Consider the following 23,102-nt stretch of genomic DNA (forward strand, 5'->3'; position numbering starts at 1 on the left):
ATGAGTTGCAAGAGTTCTGTCTGTATTTTGAATACTAGAGCCTTATCAGATACAGGTTTTTCCCACTATCCAAAAGCAGAATGTTCCTATGGAATCTGAAATGGTGTGAAGTGAAGAAGCAGTTACTCTTAGTTTACAGTTGACCCTTGAGCAACATGGGGGTGAGGGGTGCCAACCCCCCATGCAGTCAAAAATCCATGTATAACTTTTGACTCCTAAAGAGATAAGTACTAATAGACTGCTGTTAACCGGAAGCCTTACCAATAACATAAACAGTTAACACATATTTTGTATGTTGTATGTATTATGTACTGTATTCTTAACAATAAAGTGAGCTAGAAAGAAGAAAATATTAAGAAGATCATAAGAGAAAATACATTTCCAGTACTATACTGTATTTGTCTCAAAAAGATTTGCATATAGGGATCCCTGGATGGCTCAGTCGGTTAAGCGTCTGCCTTTGGCTCAGGTCATGATCCCGGGGTCCTGGGATCGAGTCCCGCAACTGGCTCGTTGCTCAGCGGGGAGCCTGCTTCTCCCTCTGCCTGCCACTCCCCCTGCTTGTGCTCTCTCTCTCTGACAAATAAATTAATAAAATCTTTTTTAAAAATCTGCATATAAGTTGGTCCCACGCGGTTCAAACCCACGTTCTTCAAGGGTCAACCTATATGGAAACATTTTTGAGTGTTCCTAGACCCCAAAAATAACCTCTTAGGCTTTTTGGATGCCTTAGGACACATTTTGCTAATGGATGCACAAAATAAGTTGAGATAAAGCACATGTGCTCAAAGACATAGTTCCTAAGTGCGGCGGCTGGATGCTGAGATGCTGAGTGTAGTTCCTGAGGAAGGCGCTTGGCGGCGCCACTCTCGCTGCTCAGGGTACACGCTGCCTGTTCAACAGCTCAGGGCAAAACCAATGCTGAATGCTATTTTTGCTTTTCATCTTTTTCATAAAAATGAAAATCCTCTTCAGATTTCTTGCAGTTAGTGAAAACAGGTACTAATGTAGGTCTTTCAAAACTAATGTAGGTCTTTCAAAAAAGCTAAGTGGCCTGATGAGAACTTTCAAAAAATGGAGGATACCATCTATATATGATTTCAAATATGGTATTTTCCTCCATTCTGTGGGCTGCCATTTCACTCACCGAATAATGTTCTTTCATGCACAGAAGTTTTTAATTTTGATGAAGTCTAATTTATCTATTTTTTTTTATTATGTTACGTTAATCACCATACATTACATCATTAGTTTTTGATGTAGTGTTCCATGATTCATTGTTTGTGCATAAAACCCAGTGCTCCATGCAGAACGTGCCCTCTTTAATACCCATCACCAGGCTAACCCATCCTCCCACCCCCCTCCCCTCTATTTTTTTATTCATCTATTTTTTCTTTGGTTGTTTGTGCTTCTGGTGTCATATTGGAGGAGCCATTGCCAAATCCAAGGTCATAAAGATTTGGCCCTATGTTTTTCTTCTAAGAGTTTTATAGTTTTAGCTTTGAAATATAAGTCTTCTATTCATTTTGATTGTTTGTATATGGAGTGAGTTAAGTGTCCACTTTCATTCTTTTACATATAGATATTCAGGTGTCCCAGCATCATTTGTTAAAGTGAATGGTCTTTCCCCCACTTAATGATCTTGATACCTTTATCAAAAATCAGTCTTCCTTAATTTTTTTTCAATAAAGTTTTATTGCTTTCTGTGAAGGGGTCTTACATATATTTGTTAGATGTATTTTATTTTAAAAATTTTAATATGGAAAATTTCAAATATATACAAAAACCGGTGTACTCATCACTCATCCCCCACAACTCACAGCCAATCTTATTACATCTTATTCTTACACATTTCTCTACCTCCATCTTATTTTTATAAGACAAGTTTAGTGAAGTGTACTTGACATGCAGTAAAATGTACCCTTTTTATAATTCGATGAGATATGACCAATGTATTCAGTCACGTAGGCCAGCATAACCAAGATGTAGAATATTTCAAACACCCCAAAAAGTTTATGACCCCATTTACAGCCAAATCCCTTCCTCCCAATCCCAGCTCCTGGAAAATACCAATTGGATTTCTGTCCCTATAGTTTTGTCTTTTCTAGTACTGGGCCTCAATTTTGTTTATAAAATTCTCGATTTTTAACAGACCAGTGTTTTAGACAGCAGACTTTATTTCTGGACTCTCTCACGTTTCAAAGGATACACAGCTAGGTCAAACTGGAGCTCTGGCAACAGCCCTTCTGCTTGAGGGAGAGTAAACAAGTGACCATCTCCCCATCAGGGCACAGGCAAGATGCAAAATGGGGCTCTGTGCCCCTAAGGGAGGGGAGGAGGGAGCCTTGAGAAAATAGTGTCCTTTGGGAACAGCCTTCCACATCCTCTTTTCTGTGGTTAATTGCAAGGTATTGATTGAAACCATTTCATACCACTTCTAAAAATTCTCACTCAACAAATACTTGTTGAAAACCTATTTTTCAGGCACTGGTGTAGATGTTTGGGAATATTTGTGGACAAAATAAAGATTTCCACCCTGATGGACATTAAATTCTGTCAGGCATAAACAAACACTAAACAATAAACTTAAGAGATTAAAAATTATATGGTACGGTAGGGGTGATAAGGGCAATGCAGGAAAGTAAAAGATCAGGAAAGGAGGGCAGCAGGAGGGCAGGGATGGATTGAAGAGTTACGTAAGACAGTCAGGGCCTGTCTCCCTGAGAAAGTGGGATCGCAACAAACCCTAGAAGGGATGGGGAGTTGAGCAGGTGGGTGCCGGGGAATGAGTAACCCAGGCTGAGGGAATGGTTGGAGCTAAGGTCCTGCGGAATGTTTGAGAATCAGAAAGGAGGCCAGTGAGGCTGGAGCAGAGTGAATAAGAGGAAGGAGAAGGAGATGGGGTCAAAGACTGAGCAGGCTTTGCGCGTGCACTGTCTCGTAGATGAGTTGAGAAGATTTGCCCTCTACTGTCAACGATGTTGTCTTTAGCCACATAGCCTGATTCCTGCATTGCAGGGTGTAAAACACTGCACCAAATCTCATGGGATTCTAGGAGATAATTGGCAAATAGAATTAGGGAGAATCTTTGGGTTAAATACGGACTGACTTTTTCTCAACTGAAGCTACCTAACAGCTACTTCTATACAGAGCAGAGCAGAGTGATAATTCCCAGCCTTTGTTCCAGTAGGTCTGGGTTTGTGATCCTAGTACCACTACTTCCAAGCTGTGTGACCTGGGGCAGGTTGATTCTCCTTTCTGAGCCTGTTTCCTTGGTCCCAAAGTGGGGTAATTAGTACCTGTCATGGGCTTAATTGGGCCCCCCAACCAAATTCTTTTGTTGAAGTCCTAGCCCCCAGTACCTCAGAATGTGACCCTATTTGGAGTTAGGGTCTTTACAAAGATAATGACGTTAAGGTGAGGTCATGAGTGTAGGCCCTAATCCAATAAGACTGCTGTCTTGACATGAAGTAGAAATTGGGATGCAGACACGCACAGAGGAAAGACCATGCGGGGACACAGGGAGAAGTTGGCTGGCTGCAAACCAAGGAGAGAGACCTCAGATGAAACCAACCCTCCAACACCTTGATCTTGGACTTCTAGCTCCAGAACTGCGAGAAAGCAAATTTCTATTGTTTAAGCCCTCCAGTCTGTGGTATTTTGGTATGGCAGCCCCAGCAAACTTATACAGTACTCCAGAGGTACTGTTATAGGGTGCACTTTTTGGTAACCAGAGTCTAAAGGCTGTGCTTTCTAAGTCTGTTTCATTCTTTCCCTGCAGAGGTGCATTCTCCCCACCAGCAGCGATTCTGCCAGGAATAGACATTCTCAGGAACAATTACTAGAGTTTTAATTTTTTTCCATTACAGAAAATATTTTTTTTCATTAAATAGGCAAAGTTGCTATTTAAACTCCATCTCTATATCCCTGTTGATTTTACCATATGCAAACACATGAAAGTAAAATAGAAATATAGTTAAAAATGAAACCTTGTAGGAAAGTATACGAGGAAAAACTCTCTCTCCCTTCAAGCTTCTACTCCCTGCTGTGTGCTCAAAGGTCAGGGCTGATGACAGTTCACTTATGTATCCTTCCAGGAACATATTTTATTCATTTATCAGAAAGTATAGGTAAATGCATCCTTTAAAAAATTTCTACAAAAGATACCAAACTCTATGGAGGGTACTACCATCCTCCCCCGTTTAATATCTTACAGATTTTTTCCTATCAGCCATACAGATCAACTTCATTCTGTCTCCTGGGCTATATAATATAGCTCACATAATTCTAATTTCAAAGGTCAGATGGTTCTGGGGAGGAAGGTTCCAGAAAGTATTCTTTCCGTGAGGCCATCAGAGACCTGGCTGCTTGCACCTCTCTGCTGGGCCATCTGCAGCATCATCTCCACCCGAGGCCGGCTGCAAGATGCTTGCCAGTGGCTTTTGGAAATACATGTTTTTTATATTTACATTCATAGGACAAGGGGAGGGGAGAGAGAGAAAGAAGCCTCTCCTTGTGGGCCATAGCTTCTTTTAGGCAGGCCGAGCTCCTACTGAGACTGGTAACTGTTGCCAGGAAAACACCCTGTATAGATTGGACTAAGCCAAGCAAGATCATCCTCTAGTGGGAGTTGGGATGGAGGCCTGACCGAGTCTGGGTTCCTGGGTGGGCCGGCATGGATAGTAGGCTGGGGGTCAGCAGTGTCTGCAGGGTAGGAGTGATCTCATTTGCAAAGAACTGCATTCAAGCATGTTCACGTGTGTGCAAGTAAAGAAAGATGTAGAGAAGGATGTTCACCCAAACTAGCTAATAGTGGTTATCTTTGATTAGTTGTTTCAACTCTTTACAATGACTACAGTTACATTTTACAAAAAAAAAAAAAAAAAAGCCATTTTAAAAGACCTGCTATTAAACAACCATTCCATAAGTCACCACTTGGGATAGAAATAGAATAATTGTCTTTTTTCAAGGGCGTGCAGAGTTTTATGGCGATCCTCACAATAAACATTTTTTTTTTAAAGATTTTTATTTATTTGTGTGAGAGAGAGAGCACAAGCAGGGGGAGCGGCAGGCAGAGGGAGAAGCAGGCTCTTGCTGAGCAGGGAGCCTGACACGGGTCTCCATCCCAGGACCCTGGGATCACGACCTGAGCCGAAGGTAGATGCTTCACCAACTGAACCACCCAGGCGTCCATCACAATAAACATTATGAGAATTATTTCAGACATCCTGTAGACATGGGTCATTGGGTACAAGCTGATATGAATTCTGCTCTGCCATTTCACCTGCTTCCCATATGCCTGCCTGTTCAGGAAGTGGGTATTCAAAGAGGAAAGTTTCCTGCCCTCTCCTCCGCCAGGTGCTTGTCCTCATGGGGTGGGACAGCATGTACAAATAGAAGAACTGAGGCACTATGTGGTTGTTTTCATGAAGAATATGGGACCACAGAGAGGAAGTGATCCATTGGCCGGGAGAAGTGGAGGAAAAGCTTGCAGGGGATGTGATATTAGAATTGTGTGGGAATAATCAGAGGAGGTGGGCGGTGGCAAACGCGGTGCCTGGCTTGCCCATGAAGGGACTGGGGCCACGTGGTGCTCTCACAGCAGGCCAGCCTCCTGGCTAGAACTCAACTCTGGCATTGAAAGGCAGGCTGGTGGGCGCCTGGGTGGCTCAGTCGTTAAGCGTCTGCCTTCGGCTCAGGTCATGATCCCAGGGTCCTGGGATCGAGTCCCACATCGGGCTCCCTGCTCGGCGGGAGGCCTGCTTCTCCCTCTCCCACTCCCCCTGCTTGTGTTCCTGCTCTCGCTACCTCTCTCTCTGTCAAATAAATAAATAAAATCTTTAAAAAAAAAAAAAAAAAAAAAAGAAAGGCAGGCTGGTGTCCTGTATTCATTTTCTATTGCTGTGTAACAAATTGCCACAAATTTAGGAGTTTAAAGCAACATCCTTTTATTATCTCTTAGTCTATAGGCTGAAGTCCAGCAAGGCATGGCTGGACTCTATGCCCTGAGTCTCACGTGGCTGAAGTAAAGGTGTGGGCAGGGCTGTGTTCCTTTCTGGAGGCTGGGGGGGGGGGGGGGGGGGCGGGGGCAGAATTTGCTTCTAGGTTCATTCAGATTGTTGGCCGAATTCAGTTCCTTGCAGTTCCCCTCTGTCTTCAAGGCAGCAGCATTCTGGCCAGGCACATGGAGCCCTTCCTGGGCTTCCAATCTCTCACCTCCCCTTCTGCTTTTCTCCAATGCTTTTAAGGGCTCATGTGATTCCACTGGGCCAACCTAGATAATCCAGGGTAATCTCTGTATTTTAAGATCAACTGATGAGTGACCTGAATTACATGTTCAAAATCTCTTTTGAATGAGTAAAGTAACAGATTATACTATACTCCCAGGGAGTAGGGCCTGCAATCTTTTGGTGGGGTGGGGTGTTGGGGGGGTGAGTAGGAGTGGGGCCGGATTCTGCTTGCTACAGTTTCTGAGTTGGACCTTGGTAGCCATCAATACCTAATACAGGGTCCTGATGAACCACCTAAGAGGATATCGTGCTTCCTGCTGGGTGACCAGGGCCAGTCCCAGCCCTGCCAGGCCTCCTCCTTCTCTGGGAAGGGTCAGTGAAGTTGGTTGGTACTGGACCCAGGGCCACCTGCCCTGCTGGCCAAGGCTCATCTAAGAATTGGCCTCAAGTATTTTATATGTATTGTTATAATAAATTCATGACCAACATTTTTAAAAATCAGGAACAGTCTCATGAAAATCTGCATTTTTGCTTTCTCTGGAAAATTCATCAGTTCTGGCAATGCTGAGTTCCTGGCCAAGCTGGAACTGGGGGCACCCTGGGGGAAGGGAGGAGGGTCTGCGCCCCCTCCCCAAAAGTATCTGCCCTAGGAGGCCCCACTGAGTCCATACCCAGTCTTCCCCCAGGGTCTCCGCTAGGACGAGGAGAGAATCAACATTTACTGGGCCCTCGCCAGTGGCAGCCACTGAATATGTATTAACTCATTTAATTCTCAAAACAACTATTTTACTGGTGCTTCCACGGCACACGGTGCGGGCCTTATGCCAGGGTGGCCTCTAACCCACGCCGCCACCAGCCGGAGCTCGTCCCCCGCGGCCCCTCGGCGGCCCGCCCCCGCCCCCGCCGGCTCCGCGTCCCCGCCCCTGGCTCCAGAGCGCGGCCGGGGGAAGGGGCCAGAGCCTGGAAGCCCGCCGCGCCCGCCGCCGCCGGTCCTCCGCCCTCGGGGCCGCCGCGGGCCGTCCCGCCGAGGTCACGTGAAGGGCCGAGCGGAGCGCGCCCAGCCCGGGCCTCCCGGGGCCCGAGGACAGAGTCCGCCGCGGCGGCCCCGACGCTCCCGCATCCCGGCCCGCTGAGCCGCCGCCGAGATGCCCGGGGCCGGCCGAGCCGCGGGCGTGCGCCGCCTCCGCCCGCAGCCCTCCGAGGAGCCGCCCGCGCAGGAGGTAAGGACGCCCCGAGGGCTGGCGGCGCGCGTCGACGGCAGCGTCTCCGGCCCCGAGGTTTCCCTCCCGGCGCGGCCACCCCCAGAGCTCCGACCCCGCGCAAAGCCAGCGCCTGCTGCTGGGAATAAGGGCCCCGTGTAGGGACGCGGGCGAGGAGCCCCCTCCCGCCCCGGGGCTGACTCCGTCCTCTGGGCCGCGGGAGCCCTGGCGCCGGGGCTGCTCCGCGGGGAAGCGCACAGGCGGCTGGAGCTCCCGCGATCCGCGCCCCGGGCCGCAGCCCTGCACGCTGGAGTCGGTAGGGGGGCTGTCAAGTCCGCGCCCGCGCTGCCTGACCCCACCCGCCTCCCCCGGGCGGGGGCCGCGCTGGAAGCCGCGCCCGGGCTCCGTGTTGGGGGTCCGGTGCCAATTTAGCGCGCCCCTGCGCGTCCCGGGGTCTGGGGTGGCCCGTGCTCCATGGCGGCAGGAAAATATGCGAGGGTCCCACTGCAGGGAAACGCCCGGGAAGAAGGCTGCAGGATGTGGGTCTGGGAGTGCTGATGCAGCCCGGGCTCTTCTCATCCCCGCGGGACGAAGCAGATGGGCTCAGCTCTGCACTTCTTTGGAAGACGGGGAGCTTCCAAGCAGTCATTCCTGGACTGTTTCCTGTCTCTGGATAAGAACTCAGAGTGCGGAGGGAACCAGAACTCCAGGCGTTGGAGCCCCTGCTCTGACTCAGAAAATCCTGACTGTGAATTACAAGATGAGGGGGGCCCATTACCTGGTGGAGCCTCCGGTTTCCCCCTCTGTAAGGTGGGGATGAAAAGTCACGCCCACCTCAGAGAGTCTGGAGACCTTGTGAGTCAGGCCCAGGGCACAGTGCCTGGCACGCGGTAATGACAGCCAGGCTTCAGGCGTCTCTGGGAACGTTCATGGGGTCGGGCAAGTGTGTGGGAGGTGAAGGGTCTTTCAGTCCCCTCTTCCTCTCCTCGTTGAGCTGGCCTCTTCTGCTCTGCACTGTTCTGCCATTGCCCCTGTCCCTTCTCGGTGGGCTCCTGTAGCCTGCTTAAGGGAGTCCACCAGGCAGGCTCTTTTGTGTAGGGTTTAAAATCCCTGCCTGGTGCATTGGCCTCCCTCTTTGGCCTGCTGGTCCCTCAAAGAGGCCTGGCCACTTCCAACAGGTGAACTCTACCATGTCTCCCTAAGGTAGAGGAAAGCAGGTCAAGGAGAAAGAGGAGGGGAAGGACTCTTGGTCCCTAGCTCTGACCCAACCCAGGTCGTGCTCCCCTCATTCTGCACAATGATGGACCTGTGATCACCAGAGTTTTCTATGGCAAGAGCATCTTTTCAGATTGAGATTGTCCATGTCCTCCCTCTGTGTGCTTAATATTTCTTTGTCTAAATAAGAGAAGAATGTAAAAAAAACTAATCATTCGAGACCTCAAGAAATGCAGGGAGGGCTGAAAACAGCCCAGAGTCCTGGTTGAGTCCCGGGTGAGGCTTTTGGCTTAATGCACGCCTGCAGGAATCACATACTTATGTCTCAGTAGCTTTCAAAGACCTCTCCCAGGGGAGCAGGCATAAAAGGTGGGGAGCCTGGTACCAACTGGTAATTCTAGCAGAACCCCTCGTTTTCTGAGATAACAGCGATGATTGAGTCATTAAGCCAAGCAAGGCTCTGACCTAAGATGCTTGGTGGCTATGATGATGTGGTTAGTTTTGGGGTCACTTAATAAAAAACAGCCTAGTCATCGGAAATGCATTTCTGCCCTCCCCTTTCAAGTTGTTTTTTAGATCCTTTTTCTGCCGGGTGTTTCTTTCGGCAGATGCTGAGGTGGCAATCCACTCCTTTGGTACTCTTACCAACACTTTCAGCTTTGAAATTGAAATAATCCAATGCTAGTGATTCTCAGCCTTACGGTTGGTTAGAATTACCTGGGGAGTTTTTTAGAAACGTATCTGGGTTCAAGCCCTACCGCAGAGATTCTGATTTAATTGGTCTGAGTGTGGCCTGGGTAACAGTCACTTTAAAGCTACCAAGTATTGAAAGCACAGCCAAGGCTGAGAGCCCATGTCCTGTACGCTGTTACTTTGTGATCTGTGTGATCACCTCTTGATATTTTATGTGCTTCTCTTTGAATGTTCTTATTCTTAAAACTTTTCATTCAAGTCTTAGATTACCCTGGCTTCAGGCTCTTGGGGTCTCCTGGTGTTCCCTTATAGTGATCTGCAGAGAAGTTTTTTGCAGGAGGAAAATGGGAGGAACCAGGAAGGCCTGGGAGAGGATGAGTTACATCAGGTGGTCACAAGCTGAAATGCCCACAGGGGCCAGGGAAGAACATAAAGCCAGTGGCCTAGGTGGGAATGACTCAGCTGGAGAGTGGGGCTGGTGGTGACATGGAGGGTATGTCTTTTGCCCGAAGAAGATCATGGTTATCCACTTCCAGTTGGTTGAGGCTCCAGGGGCTATCATAGATTGCAAAAATGGCCACAGACTCTTCCCATGGATACAACCCCATTTGCAATGAGGCTCTGCAACTCCTTACATCAGGAGATGGAGTCAATTTCTCCAGCCCTTGAGACCATTGACCCTGAGACTTGCTTTAGCCAATGGGAGAGCAGCAGATGCGACACAACCAGAGAAATGAAAAATACTTGAGCATTGGTGCTTGCTCTCCTGATGCTCCTGGGAACCCTTTGACCACTGGCGTGTGGAAGAGCCCTGGCTAGCCTGCTGCATGATGCACATGTCCAAGACATGTGAGTGCGGCTGTCCCGGGCCATCTCCTCCAGATGACCATACAGATCCCCTAAATTGGCCTAGACCAGAAGGACTTGCCTGGCCGACCCACAGAATTTGAAAAAATAATGAGTGTTTATTCAGGTGACCTGAGTATCAGGGTGGGTAGCAAAAGCATATTGAAATAGAGCCCAGAGTTGCCAGATGTTATGACCTTTCAAAGAGAAACCAGAAGTTCAAATTTTTGTGTAAGCTCCAGTTTTTTAAAAAATTTGAATTAGTAACCAGCATCCATGAGGCACTCTCTGGGCCAAACAAAACACATCTTTAGGCTGCCCTTGGCCTGCAGGTTGTTGGTCTTTCTGCACAGAGGGACTAACAGCTAACTGCTACCCCTTCTCTCACGGTCTCACCATGGCTGCCATGCCCTGGCTTACCCTTAGCAGCTAGCTGTTTCTTTATGTGAAATGCCCACATTATACTTTATAACCCCAGCTTCTCTTGGCAGTCTTTCCATTTGGAAATGGAAGCTGCTGGTATTGCCAGTCTTCATGGAGGAAGTGAGATTTGAGATGGGCCCCCCATGAAGGAAAGTTCTAGAAAGGGTACTCCTGGTTTTAGGTGTGGAAGTGGGGCTGGTGATGGGACAGTGGACAATGCACCCACTAGTTTCAGCCAGAGAAGAGGGCTACTGTAGGGAAATGAGGGAGACGGAGTTGGAGAGAGGGGAGATTGTGGAGCCCCTAAATGCCAAGTTTTACATTTGATTCTGCGGGCACTCTAGGCAAAGAGAAGTCACTAGAAGCTTTTGCATAGGGGTTGCATGGGGAAAGCAGTGATCACCTCTATTCTGGGTGTCAGTGTGCCAATAACCGATGGGGGCAAGGAAGGGAGGCAGAGAGAGACAGGAAGTATAGTGCTTGTAATGATAGAGGGAAAAACAGATGGGAGAAAATTTTCCTTAAGATTTATAGTAACTTCTTTTTACCTTAGGTTGTGGTTAGTTAGGTTAATTTTCTTATATATCTAAACGAGACTTACCAGCTTTTTTTAAAGCACTTCTATCAACAACTTCGTCAAGGTTCTTGTCTGACTTAAAGGTATCTGGAGCTTCCAGTTGTTAATTCCTACACCGGGGACATAGGGAAAGAACTTCCTTGCTTTCTCGTGAGAGCTTCTGGAAATGATCATTCCCTACCCCCCTGCGCTTTCTCTGCCCTCTCTCCCTAAGGGATTCTAAGTTATCCACCTTTCCTCAGAATGAAGGCTTACAGTGTTGAGAGGGCTGGAGGAGAAAACACAAAAATCTTAAATACATTTTCAAATCTTGCGGAGAGGGAGAAAATGTCATAGCTAGAAGAAAAGGACAAAAAGAAAATCCAGAGAAGTCAGTTATTGTCCTAGTGCCATGAGAATACAAAGCATACAAAGAAGCAGTAGTAAAATGGCCATATTTAGACCAGTGATTTTCCATCTTGCCTGCATGTTGGAATCCCCTGGGAACTTTACAAATTTGTCCTGGGTCTCACCTCCTTGAGACTCTGATGCTCTTGGTCTGGGCAACGGGATCTTTACGAGCAAAGCTCGGAAGGTGGTGGTAGGTGCTGTGGGAGTTCAGAACTGCTGTCCTGGCAGGCTCTGGCGCCTCCCCGAGGCCGGGTCTGCTGTTGGGAGGTGCAAAGCCATCTATAAGCTGCGTCTGGGGGGAACATTGCTATTTGGTCTTCGCTTGTTTTCATGGTAGATATGGGCAGTGGATCGAATGTAAACTTGAAAGTATGCAGTTTTGAAACAGCATGTCTAACACAAGCCACATTCTTGGGTTGGATGAAAATGATTTGTTTTATGGAAAGATCCAGATGGCCTTAGTACTAGTGAGAATGGTCATTGCACTAAGTTTGCCTGGGGAGAGTACTTCTTCCCGAGCAAAGATGGACAGGAGCCTTAGAAGTTGCTCACAAACAGGATGGAGAGAAGGAAGACAAGTAGGAGCAGAAGACGGAGTGGGTGAGATTTTAAAAAGAGGCAGATGTCCGAAATGGACTAGGTAAGAATGGGAAAGCTTGGAAACAACATAAAGGTAAATTTGCTGTTGTGAAAGTGTCAGCGTATTTAAACCTAACAGATGAATTCAGATGGTAAGGCCGGGGAGATTGGAAGAGGTGCCCTGGTGCTTATATCATTCAGTGTGGGGAGCCTGCGTAATGTCCGATGGAGGTAACCCCCCAGGGCCTGGCTGGCTGAGGAATTGCTGCTGAGCATTCTTTTCCTCTTCTCTACCTGGAGGGCGTGTGGGTGTCAAACTGCTCGTTTGTGGACAAACCATTTCACTGGGACTGGAAGGATGTTAGTAGCATCATCTCTTTAAATTGGGAATGCTAGTGGCTTTAAGAGATTTTGCCTTAAATATATTTTTTAAAGGCCTTCATATGATAATTCGTTGCTGTTCCAGTATAATCTTTTTGGGGCTTAATGGAACTTTCTTAAGATTAGTGTGCATTCACTTAAAAAAAAAAAACACCTCCTGTTGATGCTAGCCATTTTCTACCTAAAACAGATTTCTAAGCATATCCTGGGGAACTCTAGTGTTCCTCAGTGTTGGAGATGTTCAATGGAAAAATCATTGGTATTAATAGATTGCCTACTAAAATATTTTTTAAATATATCAAAGAAAAGTGTATGGTAAGTGTTTAACACATTTATATGGTGCTGCTTAGTTTTTAAAAGATTTTTTTAAAAAAGATTTTATTTATTTATTTGACAGAGAGAGACACAACCAGAGAGGGAACACAAGCAGGGGGAGTGGGAGAGGGAGAAGCAGGCTTCCCGCGGAGCAAGGAGCCCGATGTGGGGCTCGATCCCAGGACCCTGGGATCATGACCTGAGCCGAAGGCAGACGCTTAATGACTGAGCCACCCAGGCGCCCAGTTTTTAAAAGATTTTACTTATTTATTTATTTATTTATTATTTAGAGCATGAGCAGGGGGAGGCGCAGAGGGAGAGAGAGAGAACCTTAGGCAGACTGTGCGCTGAGCGCGGAGCCCAACGCGGGGCTCCACCCCATGACCCTGAGATCATGACCTGGGCCGAAATCAAGAGTCGGATGCTGAACTGACTGAGCCACCCAGGCGCTCCTGGTGCTTCTTAGTTTTTAATAACCTGCCTTTAAGAATTGCTGTACAGCCCGGAGAAGGCACATGACTCAAGAGGGGACGGGTTCTTAGAACAGTTCATTCATCTTTGAGATTGTTGTTCCATATCTATTTTTAATCAAAACATTTATCTTTCTTTCTGGGCAATTTTTAACAGCTTTATTGAACTATAATTGATATAAACTAAACCATACTTATTTAAAGTGTGCAGTTTGATGAGTCTTGGTACATGAATACACTTGTGATATTAATACCACAGTCAAGGTAATGAACATATCTGTCACCCCTACAAGTTTCCTCATGCCTGCTTGCCGTCCACCCCTCTCTCCATCCCCTCCTCCCCGTGCCCAGGCAACTGATCTCATTTGTGCCGCTATAGATTAGCTTGCATATTCTATATACTCGTGTAGTAGGTACTCTTTTGGGCAGATAGGAGTTAGCTTCTTTCACTCAGCAAAATTACTTTGAGATTCATCCATTTTGTTGTGTTTATCAGTAATTCATTCCTTTTTATTGCGGGGTAGTCTTTCATGGTATAGATATATCACCTTTTGTTTATCCGTTCACCTATTTGTGGACATTTTGGTTGTTTCTGGTTTTCAACTATTGAGCTGCTATGAATATTTATATACAAGTACAACTTTGGAATGGTGTTCTAATGTAAGCCGCGTTCTTGGGTTGGATGTAAAGTCTTTGTGTAGACATATGTTTTCTTTCTCTTTGGTAAATACTTAGGAACAGAATTGCCAAGAAACTACCAAACTGTTTTCTGAAGTAAACGCACCTTTTTCCATTCCTACCAACAATGTGTGAGAGTTCCAATTGCTTTACATCCTTGCCAACACTTGGTGTGGTCAGTCTTTAGTTTTAGCCATTATAGTCGATATGAAGTGGTATCTCACTCTGGTTTAAATATGTATTTCCCTAATGACTAATGATGTTGAGCATCTTCTTATGTGCTTATTTGCCATGCATACGTATATCTTCTTTAGTGAAATGTCTATTAAAAGACTTACCTTAGTAACTAACGTTTGTGTTTTTTAATGCAATATAACTTACTTTTTTAAAGTGTTGCAAAATGAAATAAATTGAGGAAACACAGTTCTGCTGTGTCTCCAGATACATACTTTTGTATATTTGTATAAAGTTTGGAATCTTTTGACCTCTCTGAATACTAGATGCGTTTGCGAAATTGACTTGCTTGACCAATGATAAGTTTCCAACCCAATTCCAACATGAAGATGTCCTATGTTTTGAGGAGGTAACTCTGGTAATTGAATGGATAATCATGTTGTTTTCCTCCTCAAGTACATAGGAAGGTCTAAATAGCTAGTCTGTATGTGTGCTTATCTCATTTATACAGAATCAGAAGTGTGAGTCGTCACGAATGGGGCTCAGCTGTACTGGTCATGAGGAGATGTAAAGTCAAATCTCAAGATGCCCCTTTGGCTGATTGGATATTATTAATCATTTTAAGTTATATGAATGTTGGTGAGAAGCAGGAAAACATGATGCTCATGTACTATTTAGAGGCATATCAAAGGCGTAACTTTGGGGGAAACAATTTGGTAGTATCTATCAAAATAAAAAACACAAATACCTTTCATTCACAAGTTCAACTCTATCCTACAAAAACATTCATATGGCACAAAGCTATGCATGTGTGTCTGTGTGTAATATATATTTTTAAAAACTCAATTTAATTGTGTTCAAAATAGAAAAAAAAAAAGGGAGACACTACCTAAAGGAACAGGCATTTATTAAAAAGAATGGGGTAGGTGTATATATATTGTCATGAAAAAAATGTCCAGAATATATTGAGTGAGAAAAGTAACTTTGTATCATATGAAAACAATTTTATTATTTTAAAATTCTGTGTATGTATAGAGTGGGGTCATACCTTAAAAAGGAGTTAGCTTCAAAAGTCATCCAGAAAGGCAGTAATTTATGTGTCAAAATTACCCTTGAAAAACACTCTAACCACCCATCAAGTACCCTAAATATAATTTTGTGTTTATGTATTTGTGTGTATATAGCCTATATATGTTAGTATAAATATGCCATTTAAGGACATGTATATATACTATTCAGTGCTTTCTTGTTTTCATTTCCTCCTCTGAGAGCCTATATTTGAATTCAAGGAAGTGAAGCATGCCTGTGTCTCAGCCCCACTGCAGGATTCCCGGTGCCCAGCTATGGATCTGGACATGTACATACAGTACTATAATGTTAATTACCTCTGGCAAGAGTGGGATGGGGATGGGTTTCTTTTTGTACTTACATATGAAAAAGAGAAATGTCCTTTCCTCTTCTGAATGATGTTCTCTCCTTACTTTCTCCCAAGGAGGACCAGGACCTCCTCCTGGCAGCTGCCTATGTTTCTGATGCCCAGTACAACAGAAATGTTCCCTTTGAAACATCTCCTCGGGCCATCAGGTAATGAAAGTGTTAAACTGTCACATAGAGCAAACTGTCCTCTAGTACTTAATAGGCTTGAAGTTAAACCCAAACCGAAGACATTATCTCCACAAACATTTTTGTGAAGTCTCTAGGGTATACACATAGATTTGGAGTAAATCCTAAAATCCAATGCTTTTTTTTTTTTTTTTTAAGTTATAAGAGCCTGGTGCCTCACACATAGGAAAGCATTCAATAAATACATTAAGGACGGGTAAATGAGTAAATGAGAACACCCAGAACAGGAGACAGGGCATCCAAAGTAAAATATATATCATCTTTTCCTCTTAGACATGATTTGTCTTCTTAAAGTCTAAATGAAAAGCCTTGTTCTTTTTCTTTCTGTTGCCTTGTGATGTAGTCCATACATTTGTTCTTTTCGTAAGAATCCTGCCTTTTCTCTCTCACCCCGTAAACGTTGAACTAAGACCAAGAATTTGGCCCAAAATAAGGAAAAAACATTTCTTATCATCAGGGCTCAGTGCTAGTGCCTCCAAAAGCAATGAATGCCTCATTCCTGGAAGCTTCAAGCAGGTTGGGGGGACTGTCCCCCACCCATAGGAAGAGCACTGTGGGACTGTGAGATCTCTCTGAGTCTATCATGTCGACATGGGACGATGCACATTTTAAATTGTTTAGGCTGCCCTGCCACATAATAATAGGTCACTTTAACTGAGGGTTTACTCTGTACTGGTCACTGTTTAAAGTCCTCTAAAAGTATTCTCTTATTATTGTCACAATCACCAGGAGGAAGGTATAGTCATAGCCGGAAACTGTTAAGAGACTGTGCTTTGAGATATGATAATATGTTGATTTTTTTCTGTTAGTGTTTTGTAATGCATGCTCAATTCAGTACTGTCCCTTGCTCCCTAGAATTGAAAGGAAATGTGGCCAGAGCCATACTTTGTATTTTATCTACTATGTCTTCTAGTGGGAAGTTCGAGTGCTGTTTAACTCCTGCTCCTTGTTTATAAACACCTTTATTCTTTTCGTCTTCAGACTTTACTATTTTTATAACCACTGGACAATGCAAGTAGCCATCTACTTCTTTATTTGTGTTGACCTTTCCCTCGCCCTGTTTGAAGAACCTGCACTGTTTCCACTGCCTTTCTTGGTAAGGATTAAAAAGAAAATGGCTACCTAGACTTTGTCATTGATGAGTTGGGCCCCATTCCTCTTCCTTCCCCCCCCAATTTCAATAAATATGAACATGGTTTTATTTTTATTGCTGGGGACTGGAAGAATTCTGCCTATTCCCTGAGCTGAAGCTTCAGTCAGGCATTTTCAGTGGAGTAGAAGGTTTATTGTCTTCTGTGTACACAGGGATAAACTGGATAGACAAATGATATTTTCAAAGCATATCTATAAAATGGCAAGTAGACAATGTCATAATATGGTGGAATATGCAACTTTTACTTGCCACTTTTCCAGCTTTTTTCTTTCCTAAGTCACTAGAGTATTTATTGGTGCTTAGTAGCTGATCACATTTGATTTTGAGTAATACATCAAATTAACCAGCTATTCCAGATCAGTCTAAGTAATAAATTGATGATCTATTCATGTTAATTCCCAACTTGATGCTGCTCCTGCAGAGAGTAGGAGTACTCCTCTGAGAGTAGGTATAACAGAGACTGGATGACTTGCAAGGCCCAGAGTATTTACTGTCTGGCCCTTTAACAGATAAAAGTTCGTTGACCCCTAGCTTTAAAGAACAGGCTTTTATTACCTCCCATGATTCTGTGGGTAATGGGGCCCAGCTGGGCAGATTTTCTGTTCCTGTGTCATGAGCTGTGGTAGTAGATATCTGGAAGCTCTGTCGATCTCTGGAGGCTGGCAGGTGCTGCTGGCCATCAGCTGGGAGCTTGCCTGGCTGGAGCTGTGGACCAGAGGGCCCTTCTCTTTTACACGGCTGCTGCATGGGGTTTAGGCTCCTCCCAGTGGGGGAGGGGGAGATCCAGGAAGGAGCATCCTCGTGTACGGGCACCATCAAGCTTCCGCTTGATGACACTTGCTGATGTCCTGTTGGCCAAAGCCCATCAGGTGCTGGAGCCCTGAGTCAACAGGGGAGGACACCGCACAAGGGCTAAAAACTGGAATCATGGTTCATCGGGGGCCATCAAAGTGATGGTATAACACACTTCCATATGATGGAGATGCCACAATTAATGGAGTCTCTGGATAGAAAACTTGTAGCCCAGGGACTATCAAAACAAACACAAAGTTGGACGAAGCAGAGCTGTGCATTCACAGACCCAGACAGTCAGTCCCTCCCTAGCAAGGCCCGCTCTGGACGCCATGAGCCTTCCCTGGGGTTGTCTCCTCAACCCCTTGCCTCTCTTCCCGAGTCCTCCCCCTTCCGGGTGTTAGTGGTCACGTACAGCTTCGGGTTGGCTGCCTGGGGTCAGAGTGCTCCTTCAGCCAGCATGTGTACCTCCAGTCTCTAGAATCCAGTGTGTCATGCTGGGGCTTTGGCCCAGAGGCAGCATTACCGAGCACATCTTACTTTGAACAGGGGTGTCCTGGAATCGCCCCAGGCCATTTGGTATGCCTGGTCTTGAAAGTGAGTCTCTAGAACCCTTCAAGGGTGAACAGGCTGAGGGCTAGAAGGTTTGCAAGGGGCTGCAGCCCGTGTCCGTGCCCAGGACCCATGAAGGCTGGGGTGGGGGAAGGAAGACTGTATCACCTGCTGCTTTCAGGGCCCAGAGCCAGCCCCTGCCTTCCCATCCTTTAAGGAATCCATTCCTCCAGCCCTCACCCCAGACCTTTCTGTCTTCCTAGCCTACACCAGGTTGCCCTGTCCCCAACTCTTCCTGCTCTGCCATCCTCCTCTCCCCATGATGGAGATAGGTGCCCTTGTTAGGGAGGACTTACTGCCTCAGGGCAGTCACAGGAAAGCTTGGGCTACGTCACAGGCTGCTGAGCTAGCTGCCTGGAGGGAGTTCGGAACTGGGTCCTGTCACCTATGGAGGACACGGTCAGGACGTGGCACTGGGGCTCAGTGGCCTCCATTCTTTCCTCTGACCAGCCACAATAGGCAGAGGGCTGGAGTGGCAGGGATGGCTAAGGAATGACCTGCATTCAAAACAGATCTCTGGGGAGTTACCCTACTATCAGGGAAACTGAACGTCTAGATGCCTATTTTAAATATGAACGTGAGAATTGGAGAGCACAGAAGATGCCTATGTCTATCATCCTTGCCCTCCCCTTTTCTGGGGAAATGCTTCTGGGTCCCCTGCCTGCTGATTCAGCCCGTCCCAGGAAGCCCTGCCTGTTAGGTCACGGGATTCATGGCTCAAGGACAGGTTTCCTTTTAAGAGGAAGAAACCATCCCCACCAGCAAAGAATCTGGCTGCAACCGGCAGTGAAATGAAGGGACATCACTAATTCTCAGAGGGTGGCATCAAGGGAGCTTGGGGGGTGCGGCGGTTACAAGAGGGCTAAAGCTGAGTCTCCAAATGGCCAGGGGGCTGTGTTTAGTCTTTGTTTTCTGCGTGCAGGCTACCTCGATAGCAGAAGTACTCTGTCTGACTGCATTCTTTGGGAGACTTGTACATTTTGCGAAAGTCACTCCTCAGATGGTTTTCTGGAAGGATATGAAAAACATCTGCATCATGGTAACCATAGTGGTGAGTGCTCATTACAGTGCCCTGAAGACTTTGTGGTCAAAGGCAGAAACTATGAAGCGAAAAGACAGCATAGATTTGACTTGGTTAAAGCAACAGTGACAGACTTCGGCACAGCAAACCCCATCAGCAATGCGAATCCCGATTGAACAGCAAATAAGGCAAAATATGAGAGTGTGAATGCTGTATTTTAACATAGCGAAAGCACTTCCAAATTAAAAGGAAAAAAAAGACAGAAACTCCACTAGTGCTGAAAATAGGTGAAGGCATCTCATAGAAGAAAAAATAAATAATGGTCGATATGAAAAAATGTGTAATTTCACTAATTAAGAAATATATATTAAAACAACAATAAAATACCATGTGTTTGCCTTTGAAACGGTGTTAGCAAGATTGAGAGAAAAAAGAACCTCTTATGCCCTACTGAAGGGACAAATAAGCTTTCTCGAAGGCTGTGTGGCCATTCCTTTCAAAAAGCCTTGCACCCTGGAGTTCCATTCCTGGGAATTTATCTTTAGGGAAGAAGGATGTGTTCAAAGATTTAGCCACAAGATTGGTCATGGCTGAACTGTTTGTAACACTGAAAAATTGGAAACAACTCGATTTCCTGACAGAAGATATGTATTATATAAAATGTGGCGCACCTACTCAGCCCTTTGAAATAGTGTTAAAGCAACGTATGTGTCTATTACTAAGGGGAGGTGCTTATTATTCATTAAGTCAAAAGAACAAGATACAATAGAGCTGGATCTCAACTTTGTTGAAAAGAAAAAGGAAAGAATGTGTATAACATTCACAGAGAAATCTGGGAGGGTATATGCTAAGCAGTTATGCCCAGAGGGGCAGGGTATGTATTCTGAAACACGGCTGTAATGTCCAGAGAGGCCCCTTCAGTGATTAGGTAAAGGTACTTTATAGTTAGCGTAACAGTGCGGCAGCCAGCAGGCCTGAACCAGGGTTCTTTCCGATTAATCCGAGGCTCAGTCTGCACGCCTCTAAGCCAGAGCTGCCATGATCACTGGTAGGTAGGGGTCCCCATGCTGTAGCCCATACCGGTTTCCCTTCTGAGTTTCTTTTGTCTGTGGCCAGCTGCTTGGTAGCAGTTTCTATGGGTGTCAACGCAAACAGAATGGGATGAAACCCACCCTCTTTGCCCCTCCACTCCCCTAGCTGTTTGTTTGTGCGTGGTGCCTTAGGTCCCAACACCCAGTTCCTAATCCTCTTAGTCAAGATTCTCTCTTCTCCCTTGCAGCAGGCCTCCCCAAAGCCCCTCAGGAGGCCTCTCGCCCTGTTTCCATTCTCCCCACTTGGACTATTGCAGTAGTCTCTGATGTGACCACGCATTGCATGACATTCTGTTCCCACAACGTGGTCCAGGCCCTGGTCACCCCTTTTGGGAACTGCCACGGTCACCTCAACCTCAGATCCCCACCCGATACGTGCATTTTAGATGCTGCCGCTGGGTGAATCCTCCGGAAGCACGTCCCCCATCACTTCCCTCCCTTACTCAAAAATGTCTATGAGCTCCACAGACTATCCAGTGCCCCCAGTCCTGCAAACGTGTTTCATGGGGCCCTCTTCACCCTAGCTGGCTCGAGCTGCCTCCTGCCCTACACACCTACCGTCCCCTCCTCCTCAGCCTGACGTGGCTCATTTGCCTGGAAGGCCCACGGTCTCTTCTCGCCTTGCTCGAAACATTTGTTTTGACCTCCCTTCATGCATCTGCTGAGCCCTCAGGATATGGAGACTATCTCTCTGTACTTTTCTTATTTTTAGAAATATTTATTAAAATCCTTAAGGCACACTCAATCCGGGAAGGGTCCCTGGGACCACAGGCTTGGGTTCCACACTGTCATTTCCTTGTGTGTCTTCTAGCAGGGTGACACTGACAGTTTTGTCCCATGTCTCTCACAGCTGACCTTGATTGATTTGATTATCTATGGTTCCCTGGAAGCTGTTAATATCCACAGCGTTCGATGGTCAAGGGCCTTAAGGCCGGTCTTCCTAATTAACTTCCCTGAAAGTCGTCAGGTAAGGATATACCTTCGGATAACGCAAGGGCTTGGTTTTTGTTTGCAGAAAATGAGCCGATTTCTTGGAAATGAAATGAAATTTTGTCTTCACAGATCCGAAGAACTTTCAGAAGCATCCGGAACACTCTGCCCGATATCCTCTACGTCTTCCTCTTGTTCATGTTCAGTGTGCTGATATTCTCCCTTATGGCCTTGAAGCTTTTTGGGGATCGGTGAGCACACTGTTCTGGCAGTTTCTGCCTGTGAATTCTCCCCTGTTTGGTTCAGCCCGTTGGTGGCAGAATCTGTCACCGGATGCCATCTTCCTCGTTCAGACACTCCAGGAGTGCTTTTGAAAGGGGGGAAAAAGTGTATCAGAAATCACAGCTTTATTTATGGGTGTGAGTTTCTCACTTTGTGTTTTTGGTTCCTCTTTAGGGGTCTTCAAACAGTGGAAGGCTTGCCCTACTTCACAAATATCCTGGAGATAGCGTTTGAACTCTACGTGCTGGTCACTACCGCGAACAGCCCTGATGTCATGTACGTTCATCTCTGCTCACGTTCCTGGACACCTGTTACCACGACAGAATTCACTTTGTTAAAGACGCTACCTCCTGACACCAGCAGGGCTGAGAGAGGAGAAGTAGTGATTTTCTGCTTATTCATATTCATCGTCAACATTTTTGAAGAATGTAAAATGTTTACATTAATGATAGCCTACCCTCTCTCACTATTTAAAACTAAATTTAGGTGATTTTTTTTTTTTTTTTTAAACTGAAAGCAACAGGAGACATCTCTTGAGATACAACTCTTAAATATTGGAGCCTACTTTGTATTCCAGGACTTTTTTGAGTCTTGAATCTAAACACTAAGCCATCTCTATAAAGGAATCATGGCTTGTTCTCCTCAGCTTTGTTGTGCTTTTCTGGTTAAATGAAACAGGAAAGAAATGTAAAGATGAGTAGTCATTGCCTTCCCCCTCAAAATGCCAATTCTCCACACGTGGACTTTACTTAGGAGGAAAACATGATTTTTTTTTTTCTAATGTCCTTCATATTATGGATTAACCTTGTTTGTGGAAGTGAAATAATCAAACAGTGCTACACTGAGTAGACATCTCTTGGGGTCCGGGGCGTGGATGGGGTTCTAACTGCAAATGTCAATCCCAACTCAGGCCATACAGCGCGTCCGGGCGGGGGCAGGCTTTCTGTCATCTAGGTCTGTGTGCGATCATCACATTGACTTGTTCCGGGTTGTTGCTCACTCTTGGGCCTGGCTTGGACACAATGCGGGCGAGGTGCAGTTCTGGCCCTCCTTGTGTTCTCTTGCATCTTTCCCTCAGACCCTGGGCTGCTGGCCATGCTCCCAACCTCCCGTCCTGTATGAAATCCAATTTCCATTAAAGGTGGAGTGAGCACACATCCTGATGTATGCCTCTCGCCCTGGTGCCATTGTTAACGGTGCCCCTTTCCTTCTCATTGTCCTAGAGTGGCTAGAAATCATCTTCCCCCCGCCCAGCAAGGCAGTCTGGTGTCCCTGAAGAGCCTTGAGTATAAGCCCAAGCCACTCTTGGATTCCTTCTCTGGTTCTGGGCAAGTCGGTCTCCTTTTTAGGCTTCGATTTTCTCATTGTGAAGGGAGGGGCTGGGATTAGGGGATCCCCAAGGTCCTAGTTGCTGCCTATATAGAGCAC

At 46.0% G+C, this 23,102-nt stretch overlaps 1 protein-coding gene across 2 annotated transcripts in view; it reads left to right on the forward strand.

Annotated features, from left to right (window-relative positions):
- The first annotated feature begins 7,206 nt into the window (after positions 1-7,206).
- The window catches only part of LOC118522145 (two pore channel protein 2-like), a 36,369-nt gene continuing 20,473 nt past the window's right edge, over positions 7,207-23,102 (forward strand). For both annotated transcript variants that reach the window (XM_036070979.2, XM_078056279.1), the window contains exons 1-7: positions 7,207-7,450; positions 15,663-15,754; positions 16,775-16,889; positions 19,273-19,401; positions 21,313-21,429; positions 21,525-21,643; positions 21,849-21,950. In XM_036070979.2, coding sequence (XP_035926872.1) covers positions 7,376-7,450; positions 15,663-15,754; positions 16,775-16,889; positions 19,273-19,401; positions 21,313-21,429; positions 21,525-21,643; positions 21,849-21,950 — 749 coding nt within the window. In that variant the 5' untranslated portion in view covers positions 7,207-7,375. The remainder of the gene's footprint in view (positions 7,451-15,662; positions 15,755-16,774; positions 16,890-19,272; positions 19,402-21,312; positions 21,430-21,524; positions 21,644-21,848; positions 21,951-23,102) is intronic.

This window comes from Halichoerus grypus, chromosome 10, assembly GCF_964656455.1.
Source record: "Halichoerus grypus chromosome 10, mHalGry1.hap1.1, whole genome shotgun sequence".
NCBI lineage: Eukaryota > Metazoa > Chordata > Mammalia > Carnivora > Phocidae > Halichoerus > Halichoerus grypus.